The sequence below is a fragment of the Coenobita brevimanus genome, chromosome 39 (assembly GCF_032717465.1).
Source record: "Coenobita brevimanus isolate Jiangsu-jjx chromosome 39, ASM3271746v2, whole genome shotgun sequence".
Lineage (NCBI taxonomy): Eukaryota > Metazoa > Arthropoda > Malacostraca > Decapoda > Coenobitidae > Coenobita > Coenobita brevimanus.
Window position 1 is genome coordinate 24,873,939 of NC_136992.1, and position 12,690 is coordinate 24,886,628.

The 12,690-nt window shown below is 41.9% G+C and overlaps 1 protein-coding gene across 1 annotated transcript in view; it reads right to left on the reverse strand.

Moving 5' to 3' along the window:
• The window catches only part of LOC145396873 (tyrosine-protein kinase Src42A-like), a 130,899-nt gene that overhangs the window by 43,785 nt on the left and 74,424 nt on the right, over positions 1-12,690 (reverse strand). The window contains exon 7 of the mRNA XM_080270160.1: positions 8,001-8,179. Coding sequence (XP_080126286.1) covers positions 8,001-8,179 — 179 coding nt within the window. The remainder of the gene's footprint in view (positions 1-8,000; positions 8,180-12,690) is intronic.

Sequence of the window (12,690 nt, forward strand, 5' to 3'; positions counted from 1 at the left end):
CCCTGAGCGTGGATAACTGATCCGCTAAACTACTGCAATAATGAAATCCCCAGCAATAATGAAATCCCCACTATCACCAAATAAAAAAATAAATGGGAATAAATGTAAGTGGTTCAAGGCCCACAAGCTTACACTCACTGTCTTGCTCAATGTTAACCCCCTAAACAAGTTGGAAGGACTGGATCAGCGATGTTCCAGCTACTGATCTTGATCTGGATGACTCCTTTCTCTTATCCCTAATAAACAGGGTCAGCATTTTTTCACCAAAGATTTGTTGCCAATGAATACAAAATTCTCATATTTAACCACCCTGACCATCAGTTTCTGTCCTTGTGAATATGACACTTCTCGTTCTTTAAGTTAAATGAACTATACTGTAAATAGTTCTACCATCAACACTTCAATTTATTATGAATTACTCCCTGAGTCAAATTAAAATTTTATTTCCAAGACTATCATCAACTGAGGCACTTTATACATAAATGTGGAGTGCACAGTGTGTTAGTATGTTTCGGGGTTGTTTGCACACAGAAGCCATTCGCCGTGAGGCTCGCCATTACTTGTACCAAAGTAACTGATACGTAGCTACCCAGTGACCACCCACACTGGCTGCCCATATCTCCACATAAATTTTCACTCTCATCCATCCAGTCAGAACGATATATTATCAGCAATTTAGGGAGATCTAATGCAATAAGGAACTTTTATTAGGCAAAAACATATATATATATATATATATTTTTTTTTTTTTTTTTTTACTGATAAATGTTTATAGTTACTGAAGAAAAAATACAGTGCAGTATATTTATTTTTCCCTGTTACGCACTCTCAAGGCAAGGAGGAGCCCTGTATTTCTGCAGCTGCCTTTGATTTTCCTCTGTTTTTCTTGAAGCTTAACTGCAATCAGCATGATTTTGCTTGCAATATTGAAGGCAATGCAAGTTTTCCTGACTCTGCAATCAAAATAAACCATAACAATGAAACCTGCGATCAAGGAGGTTTGACTGTACAGTATCGAAATAATTTAAAAGCACAGGTCTGTCTGACTACCTTTTGTTAACACACAAGTTGGCACTCACTCACTCAACAACGGTCAATCATCGCAAGACTTCCTCATGCTGGTCCTCTGCTTGTCAATAATATGAGAAATGGATTCAACAGATGAAGATCATGGGGACAGTAGCACTAGTCGAGCAGGGCAGTACTCGCAAGGTGGATGGAAAGTTGATGACAGGGGGAGCTGGAGCTCCCGTTTCATCAGCCCTCAGGACTAGGTCCCAACCATCCCCCTTTGCTGAACTTTTTCAGTGTCTCAGTAACACAGAGAGTAGGCCAGCATGCTCTCCAATATAAGTTTCTCTAACTACCAACACCAAACTACATGCACAGTACACACCACACTTCCTTTCCCAAAATTAAAAAATCATGGCAGCACTACACATGGCCTCGAAGTCCCCAGGGGAGGGGGAGACCATAAATACCCCCACCTTCTGCCCCTCTCCCGGTGAAGATGCCTGGAACCACTGTCTGACTCTCTTCTTCTTCATTTCTGCAACATTCGCGGCCTTTCCTCTAACTTTCGCTCTGTTGAGCACCATCTCTCCTTCTCTAAACCTCATCCTCTTTTTCTAACTGAGACTCAGCTGTCTGAGGCAACTGACAGCAAACCCTTTTCTGTATTCTCCTACTTTCTCTATACTCATTTCAAAGCCAAAGGTGAATGTTGCGTATATGTACGCAACAACCTATCTTGTTCTCGTGTTCCTGACTCAATTCTTCTGAATTCTGTATACTCTGGCTTCGGCTTTCCTGTCATTCTCTGACTAAATATATCTGCGCTGTTTACTTATCTCCTAATTCTACTGACTATCAAAAATTCTTGGACTATCTTACTTCTATGATGGAACAAATTCTATCCATTTCTCCCTTCTCTGAAATCTCCATTCTAAGAGATTTCAATGTTCACCACCACCTTTGGCTCTCCTCTCCTTTCACTGATCCACGTGGTGAACTAGCCTACACCTTTTCTATCCTTAATGACCTAGAGCAGCTTGTACAGCACCCTACCCGTATCCCTGACCACCTTGGAGTGAGCTCCAACATACTTAACCTCTTCCTTACTACTAATCCTTCTGCTTACACTGTTAATCTTTTCTCTCCGTTGGGCTCCTCCGATCACAATCTAATTACCTTAACCTGTCCTATCGCTCCAGTACAGCCTGTGGACCCTCCAAAGAAACATCATCATCATCTGTGGCACTTTGGAGCTGGGGATTGCGAGGCCCTCAGGCAATATTTCTTTGATTTTCCCGGGAATGATTATCGCTTCCACGGCCGGGAGCCATCTGAGTGTGCCTTGCGCATTACGGAGGTTATTCTCTCAGGCATGGAAGCATGCATTCCCTTCTCATATCCTCTGACTACTGCAAGAAAGCCTTGGTTTAATCACGCTTGTTCTCATGCTGTCCGCAACAAGGAGAGGGCCTATAAAAGGTACCAGAGCCAACCCACCCCAGAATCACATCTTTTATACGTTTCTGCCCGGAATCATGCTAAGTCTGTTCTTCGCTCTGCTAAAAATAATTTCATCCGTACTAAATGTTCTCAACTCTCCAACTCGAATTCTTCCCGCTCCTTCTGGCACCTTGCCAAAAACCTTTCTAACAACTTTACCTCATCATCCTTCCCTCCTCTTTTCTACTCTGATGGCTCTGTAGCTATTTCCTCTACTGATAAAGCAGATCTCTTCGCTCAGACTTTCTCCTCCATTTCCACCTTAGACGATTCCGGTGCTGTTCCTCCATCACTTCCTCCCTCTGACTTCCTCATGGCTGACATTATAATTTCTTCAGCTTATGTATTTTCTGCCACTGCTGGCCTCAATACTAGTAAGGCATATGGGCCTGATGGAGTCCCTCCTGTTGTTCTTAAGAACTATGCTTCTGTGCTTACACCCTGCCTAGGCAAGCTCTTCTGCCTTTGTCTATCAACTTGTACCTTTCCTTCTTGCTGGAAGTTTGCTCTCATTCAGCCAGTCCCAAAGAAGGGTGACCATTCCCAACCCTTTAACTATTGTCCAACTGATTTAACATCCTGTATCTCAAAAGTTTTTGAGTCAATTCTTAATAGAAAATTTTAAAGCATCTTTCCCATCACAACCTTCTTTCGGATCGTCAGTATGGGTTCCGTCAAGGACGCTCCACTGGCGATCTTCTCACTTACCTTTCAGACTCCTGGTCATCCTCCTTTCGGGACTTTGGCGAAAGCTTTGCCATTGCACTTGACATCTCTAAGGCTTTCAATCAAGTCTGGCATAAATCTTTTATTTCCAAACTGCCCTCCTACGGTTTCTATCCTTCTATCTGTGCCTTCATCTCTAGCTTCCTTTCTGGTCGTTCTATAGCCGCTGTTGTAGATGGCCATCATTCTTCTCCTAGATCTATCAACAGTGGTGTTCCTCAGGGCTCTGTCCTATCACCAACTCTCCTCCTTTTTTTCATCAATGACCTTCTAAGCTCTACATCTAACCCTATCCACTCTTATGCTGATGACTCCAACCTTCACCTTTCCATTCGGTTCCCACAACGTCCATCTCAGCAGTTACTTCAACAAACAAGGGATGAGGCTATGGCACACCTAATGTCTGACTTGGCTCATATCTCTGACTGGGGTAAAAATAATCTGGTTGTTTTTAATGCATCAAAGACAGTTTTTACACCTATCAACCCGACAAAATCTTCCACAGGTATACCCACTTATGTTTAATAATATTCAGCTTAATCCTGCATCATCCTGGAACATGTTTGGGGTTTCATTTGCTCAGGACTTATCTTGGAAAGACCATATTACATCTCTTGCAAAATCTGCTTCCAATAGATTAGGTGTGCTAAGCCGACTCAGTTCCTTCTTTACCCTTGCACAATTGTTGACTCTATACAGGGGCTTTATCTGCCCGTGTGTGGAGTACAACTCTCATGTGTGGGGAGGCTCCCCACATTCTGCTCTTCTTAATAGGGTGGAGTCAAAGGCTTTTCGTCTCATTAACTCTCCTCTTCTTACTGACTCCCTTCAACATCTGTCTCTTCGTCGCACTGTTGCATCTTTATCTCTTTTCTATCGCTACTTCAATGGTCACTACTCCTCTGAACTGTCTGCATGCATTCCTCCACCTCTACGACGGGCGCATAGCACCCGTCTAGCAGAAAACTCTCATCCCTTTTCTGTCCAACTCTCTAATGCAAGAGTTAACCGTTGCTCCCAGTCCTTCATTTATGCAACCGGTCAACTCTGGAACTGTCTCCCTCTGTCTGTAAATCCTGCTTCCTATGATCTCCAGGCTTTCAAACGCAGTGTGTCAAGGCATCTCGAAATGATCGGATCTTGAATTTGGCTCTCTCTTGTATTTTGTTTTTCTCCTGGAAGGAACAACAATTCCGGCCTCGTGGCCTTTGGTTCCTTCTTCCTCACATAAAAAAAAAAAAAAAAAATCCACTACCTCATGGTTTCTGGGTCCTCCAAACTATGCTCTGACTAGTAGAAACTGAATGCTCTCACCCTCCCTTCTGGCAAGCTACTTGCAAATACCTGACTTTCTAGCAGTATCCAGTTTCATTTTGAAAATCATTAACATACCCAAAAAAGCAGCATCCTCTTTGGCTTTTATCTTCACCGTCTGCATTGCTGTACTCATGCTTGCATCAATAATGCTTACCCTAACAGGCAAGGTGACGATCATTTACCTTTTACTCACATAAAGACATTGACTTATTTTTTTCTGGCAGAGATAGAATTACTAATGTGACCACGTATGAACTTGCAACTGCTACTGCTCAAAAATGTCTCAATGTGACCACTGCATTGTTTGTGCAACTACCAAATGATTTTATTCAGTTAGGAAAGATTTCTCTTAATGAAGTGGTTAATAAAAGCTATTTTTTATCTTTCCCTTTTGCAAAATCTGATCTAAGCAAAATAAAATCATCTGGTGGTGGTGAGAAAAAAATATAATATACATCACCGGACTGATGAGGTTAACTAAGGCAATGTGTTAAGCCTGACTGCAGTTACTATGAAACTCTTCCCCTAAAACTACAAAAACCATTAATGATGGAGTTTTGAGCTGCCAAAGTATATCACATCATTAAACGTGTTTGTAAACCTAAATGGGCCTTCTCTGAAAGCACCTACACAGTTTGTCCACCTTAACTTGGCAGAGATACGGTATTTCCCACTGCTCAATGTAGAATAACACATTACTACGGCTATACTTCCTCTTTACAGCACCGCTTTGTGACTTATTTAAAACTGTAATTACAGCTAACCAGCATAATAAGACAATACTACAGTTTTACATCCTTTCCATGGCACAGCTTTGTGGCCAGCATCACACTCCAATGCTAATCTCGTTACAGCTCAGTGGCAGAATTAATACAATGGCTATCATCCTCATTCTGATGCACTTTTTTTGTGACTACCATCATAGCCTATGTTAACCCTTATTACAGTGCAGCATTCAAGATGGTAGGGTAATTTTAGGTCGTTAAAGTGGACAGAGTATAGTACACGAAATGGATTGGGACAGTCTGGCAAGAAGCCTTTCAGTATTGGCACAGTCCCTCACACTTTCAAGTTTAAAAGCAGAATTCAAATTTTAGAAAAGCAAAGTGACAGCACTGTTTTCATTACAAAGGACAAACATTTTTATTGGAGACATGCTATAGCAAATCTCCTGTAAACATACTGGGTAAGAATATAAACTTTTTGATCCTTTCTGAAGGCTTAACTAGGCACCTACAATCACTCCATTCTCTAGTCAAAACCCTGGCACCCTACAATAACAAAACAAACGGAGTCTTCAGGCCCTAATTAGTCATCATGTCACTTACCAGTTGCCTTAAAATTACTCAATGTGATTCATCCAAGATTACCAGTATCTTTGTTTCAGTACCAGTAACTGCAAACAGGCAGAAACTAAGGAAACTCTCGGGCAGAACATACACCTCAGTTGAACTGACAGGCAAACTCATACTCCTGGACATAATCAAACCTTTGTACTGTAACGCCCGTAGTCTTGAAACTGAGGGCAGGGGTTACCCTTCCCACACCCTGCTCAAGGTAGAAGCTCACACCTTCAATGTAAGTGGTAATCTTGAAAGCGGGAGAGTGCACCCCTTTGTGTGGGTAGATGCGGCAAAGAGTTGGTAACACTGATTCATTTTAAAATTCAAAATCTTAAAATAAAAAAATCCATATGACAGTTTCTAAGATTCACACACAATATAATCTATTAATGATTGCAATTCTTACCTCTTCTGTTATTAGAGTGGCATTTGTTCTTAAATACTCTGTATAAGAGTATGCATACAGGATTTGGAGAACCTGTACCACAGGAAAAATTCGGTGTCAGACATAGCTTCAAGAGGGTTCATGCAGTCAGTAATAACCCTACGAATACGCCTTGGCTGGTCATGTCGATTTTGACTATTTCTGCTCCAAATGCTTGTTTTTGCCATTTTTCCCACCCAGAACCCCAAAATCCCACCCCCCAAGATAAGGGGGGCGGGCTAATTTGAAAACCAATCACGAACACCGACGATAAAAACCAAATTCGTTCAAATCACACCAAAATACACCAGAGAAATATATTGCCAAGCCAAAACAAAATAGTGCGGACTTGCAAAAGCTCACCGAACGCAAACATGAGACTTCGTAATTCAAATTAACTGGCTGTGCACCAGTCGTCTGTTTAAGTAGCACTCGGCTTAATGTAGAAATTATTTCACGTACTAATCAAACTAATCATGAAAGTATCATGCACCATATCTGATAAATAGCTTGGTAGAAATATTGAGAAATAAAATGGAAGTGGATACAGTATCTCTATTTTTGTCTCATCGTAAATTAATCATCTCCCGAGAAACGGTGAAGTCTTTTAAAACGATAAAAATATTAAACGCTTATTTTTTCTTCACATGATGTTTTTATCATTAAATCAAAACTCCCATCACATACACCATAGGGTCCTTCAAATTCTACAGAGTTTTCTTTGCATAAGGCTGCTATAATATGACGAAGGGGCATGCGAAGAGGTGCTACGAGACTCCCAGCGGATTCCAGTATTAAGCTGGGGTAATCCTCTCCCCTTCACCGGGGAACACTCTCCCCTTCGTGCGTTAAGACTACCAGAAGATACGGATAAGGCAAGGTGAACGCCTTCCCACAGTTTAAGACTACGACCTTAAGTCCTCATTCTCTACCATGACTATGTTCCAAATATCAAAAAATTTCCAACAACTGGCATTGCAGACTGGGGGAAATGGGCAAATCAGCTTTTACTGCCAGCAACAAAACTTTCACTGGGCAAATTTTCTGTATTTCATCATGGACTTTATAATTTTACTATAAAGTCCATGGTAAAATACAGAATACATTGTCAAAATGGATGAATTATAAAAAGGACTTACAGGACTATACATTCAACAAACAGAAATCATAAGCTTGTGTACCTTACCCAACCCCTGACTTCCACACACCATATGTACAGTCCTCATTATGCATCAGGAATGTGTTCCAAAATATCAGTTTTTTCATTCAACCAGGGAGAAAATAGTAAATCAACTTTACAGGTATTTATGGAGCTTTATCATACAATGTTTCTGTAATTTACAAAGAACTTATCATGGAAAAAGGTGACTGGATAATGAGGACATAAAAGCTGTGGAAACTCAAAAACATTCATGATCTTAATTCCTTCCATCCAGGTGATGTCCATTTTGGTTTATTTATGCAACTACCAGATGATTTCATTTAACTCAGGAAAATGCTCTCACAGTGAAAGGGTTCATTAAGACTGTATCTAACCCCTCCAGTTGAAAAATACTATCCTGAGAAAAATCATCAGGAGATGGCAATAATAAAACAAGAAAGACAAACCCAAGTTCAGTGGATTAACAAACACATTCAACACACACTGCACAATCCCACATCACATCATCTCATACCTTAATTAGTCTAGCCAATCCAAAGTCAGCAATCTTGACTATGTTGTTGTCCCCTACTAAAACATTTCGCGCTGCCAAGTCTCGATGGATGTAGTTCTGTGACTCAAGGTACGCCATGCCTGCTGCTATCTGGGCAGCCATGTCAATCAGTGAGTTAAGCTTCAGGCCCCGACCTTTACCTGAAACAAAAAGTAATACCTGTAATTTAACTGAGCATATCATCATCATTATCATCATTCTCCAGACCCTCCTTCCCACCCTGGGGATGAGACAGGATGTAAGCAGCAAGGAAGAATGTGACACAGTGAGATACTAACAAAAGATTCACTTCCTTGCTTTATTAATAAAGGCTCCAAAATGCTTGTGTTGCCCTTGGTCACCCAAAGGCAGCTCTGTACACTGCCTGATCTCTACCAGTCTCTCCGTTAACCCATTAACCCTGAGGTAACACTGTATGACATCATCAGTTGGGATGCACCAAAATGAGAGACACAGGCCCAGCCTGCACAACCTTGAGCCCTGATGGGGGAACAGGGACCCACAGCCCACTACCTGTGGCCATAGGTTGTGTAAGTGGCTTTAGAGTACCCTCTAACCCATCCCACACCGAAGCTGAACTAACAACAGCCCACCCTACACCTCACCTCATGTCTGCAACTAGGTAGTGAGGACAAAGTTTTATGGCCACATGTCCTTGCTGGAGCCAACACGTCTCATAGTAGAGTATGATGTGCGGAGTGAAATGTGCATGTAGTGCACCGTACAGTACACAGAGAAATGTCTCTGGGAAAGTATGCTGACCTACATTGCATGTTAATGACACTGAAAAAGATCAGCAAAGGGGAATGGTCAGCAGCCTGTACCGAAAGCTGTCAAACAGGAGTTCCAGTTCCACCAACGTCCCATCCTCTTAGCAAGTACCACCCTGATCAGTTAGTGCTACAGCCCAATCGGAATGGGCTACACCCCAATCACTGATCATTCAAGCCCCTAGAATACTGGCTCTTCCTGACTGGTCGAATATAGTAATTTACACACAAAAAAAACTGTAATTTACAAAAAAAAAAAAAAAAATGTGTATTTACTTTTTTTTTTTTTTTTTTAATGTGAGGAAGAAGGAACCAAAGGCCATGAGCCCGCAGTAACAGTTCCCTTAAAGAGAAAAACAAAATACAATAGAGAGCCAAATTCAAGATCCGATCATTTTGAGATGCCTGGACACACTGCGTTTGAAAGACTGGAGATCATAGGAAGCAGGAAATACAGACAGAGGGAGACAGTTCCAGTGCTGACCTGTTGCATAAATGAAAGACTGGGAGTAACGGTTAACTCTTGCATTAGAGAGTTGGACAGAAGAAGGATGAGAGTTTGCTGCCAGACGGGTGCTACGCGCCCGTCGTAGAGGTGGAGGAATGCAAGCAGACAGTTCAGAGGAGCAGTGACCATTAAAGTAGCAACAGAAAAGAGATAAAGATGCAACAGTGCGGCAAAGAGACAGAGGTTGAAGGGAGTCAGTAAGAGGAGGAGAGTTAATGAGACGGAAAGCCTTTGACTCCACCCTATTGAGAAGGGCTGTATGTGGGGAGCCTCCCCACACATGAGAGTTGTACTCCACACAGGGGCGGATAAAACCCCTGTATAGAGTCAACAATTGTGCAGGGGTAAAGAAAGAGCGGAGTCGGCTTAGCACACCCAATCTCTTGGAAGCAGATTTTACAAGAGATGTAATATGATCTTTCCAAGATACGTCCCGAGTAAATGAAACCCCAAGCATGTTCAATGAAGATGCAGGATTAAGCTGAATATTATTAAACATTAATGGGTATACCTGTGGAAGATTTTGTCAGGTTGATAGGTGTAAGAACTGAGTCTTAGATGCATTAAAAACAACCATATTATTTTTACCCCAGTCAGAGATACGAGCCAAGTCAGACATTAGGTGTGCCACAGCCTCATCCCTTGTTTGTTGAAGCAACTGTTGAGATGGGCGTTGCGGGAACCGAATGGAAAGGTGAAGGGTGGAGTCATTAGCATATGAGTGGATAGGGTTAGATGTACAGCTTAGATGATCACTGATGAATAAAAGGAAGAGAGTTGGTGATAGGACAGAGCCCTGAGGAACACCACTGTTGATAGATCTAGGAGAAGAACGATGGCCGTCTACAACAGCGGCTATAGAACGACCAGAAAGGAAGCTAGCGATCAAGGCACAGATAGAAGGATAGAAACCGTAGGAGGGCAGTTTGGAAATTAAAGATTTATGCCAGACTCGATCGAAAGCCTTTGAGATGTCAAGTGCAATGGCAAAGCTTTCACCAAAGTCCCGAAAGGAGGATGACCAGGAGTCTGAAAGGTAGGTGAGAAGATCGCCAGTGGAGCGTCCCTGACAAAACCCATACTGACGATCGGAAAGAAGGTTGTGATAGGAAAGATGCCTTAAAATTTTTCTATTGAGAATTGACTCGAAAACTTTTGAAATACAGGACGTTAAAGCAATTGGACGATAGTTGGAGGGTTGGGAATGGTCACCCTTCTTTGGGACTGGCTGAATGAGAGCAAACTTCCAGCAAGAAGGAAAGGTGCAAGTTGACAGACAAAGGCGAAAGAGTTTGTCTAGGCAGGGTGTAAGCACAGAAGCACAGTTCTTGAGAACAACAGGAGGGACTCCATCAGGCCCATATGCCTTGTTAGTACTGAGGCCAGTGATGGCAGAAAATACATCAACTGAAGAAATTTTAATGTCAGCCATGAGGAAGTCAGAGGGGGGAAGTGATGGAGGAACAGCACCGGAATCGTCTAAGGTGGAATTGGAGGAGAAAGTCTGTGCGAAGAGGTCTGCTTTATCATTAGAGGAAATAGCTACAGAACCATCAGAGTAGAAAAGAGGAGGGAAGGATGATGAGGTAAAGTTCTTAGAAAGATTTTTGGCAAGGTGCCAGAAGGAGCGGGAAGAATTCGAGTTGGAGAGTTGAGAGCATTTAGTATGGATGAAATTATTTTTAGTAGAGCAAAGAACAGACTTAGAACGATTCCGGGCAGAATTGAGCAATGCTCGTGTTGTCCTGTCTCCATATCCACATTTATCAAGTCTACCTTTACACACATGAATGCTTTTCTCATGCACCACCTCTTTGTCTAAGTCGTTCCAAATATTTAAGTATTTACCTATTATACCTAATTGTGATATACACGGAATGTACTATGCTCGTGGGTTTCCGTCGCTGTTTCTCAATAAGTCGAATTTAGCTTTAAATTCGTTTAAGTTTTTAGACTGGACGATCTCTTTGTCCAGGCTATTCCATAAGTCTATACTTCTGTAAGGAAAGCTATATTTCTTGATATCCTTCAAGCAGCTTGACTTTTTCAATTTCATTCCGTGTCCTCTTGTTGCTCTCTTATCCCATACAAACAGATCTTCTTTGTCAATTTTATCTACTCCCACCATGGTCCTGAACACTGCAATCATGTCTCCCCTCTTTCTCCTTTCCTCTAACGAAGGCAAATCCAGTTTTTCCAGCCTCTCTCTGTATGACAGGTCTGTCAGACTGGGGACCATCTTGGTTGCTGTTCTTTGTATTCTCTCAATCTTGTTTATATCTTTCTTTTTGTGTGGGCACCACACTACCGCTGCATATTCTAACCTGAGGCGGATCATGGCCACTATCAATTTTTTCATCATTTCCTCATCCATATAATGAAATGCTACTCTTATGTTAGTCAAGAGTTTATAAGTCTCTCCAACTATCTTGTTAATGTGCTTTTCTGGTGACAAACTATCTTGGACCAGCACTCCCAAATCTTTCTCTTCTCTCCTTTTTGTGATTAATTCATTACCCAAAAAATAATTCAGTGATGGTCTCCTGGTACTTTTACCCATTTCCAATATTTTACATTTCTTTACATTAAATTTCATTTCCCACATCCGGCTCCAATTATGTATCCTATCCAAATCCTCCTGCAGTATTTTACAATCCTCCTCAACCTCTATCTTCCTCAAGATCTTTACATCATCAGCAAACAGACTTGCATAACTGTTCACTCCATCTACCATATCATTTACGTAAATCAGGAACATTACTGGCACCAACACTGAGCCTTGAGGGACTCCACTTGTTACTTCCCTCCATCCAGACATCTTTTCCTTTATTACTGTCCTCATTTGTCTGTCTCTCAAAAAGTCTCTCATCCATTCCAGAAGTTTCCCCTTTAGTCCTCCTATATATTCTAGTTTCCACATTAGTCTCTTATGAGGTACCTTGTCAAAGGCCTTCTCTAAGTCTAAGTACACACAATCCACCCAACCATCTCTCTCCTGTACCACATCAATCGCTCTTGAGTAAAAGCTCAACAAGTTAGAAACACATGACCTTCCACTTCTGAATCCAAACTGACATCAGCCAAAATATTCATCTCTTCCAGATATTATATCCATCTGTCTTTCAGGATTCTCTCACACAATTTTGCGACCATGCTGGTTAGAGACTATCTATCTATCTATCTATTGCCAGACGCCTCAATCCCGTTTGGGGTGGCCACAAACAAATCGCCTCCAAGTCGCCCTGTCTCCCGCCATTTCACTCCCCTGCTCCCAACTCACACCCCCCTCTCTCATATACCTCTCCACCCCATCTCTCCATCTCATCCTCGGCCTCCCCCTCCCTCTTTCCCCCTCCACCTCACTCACATACAC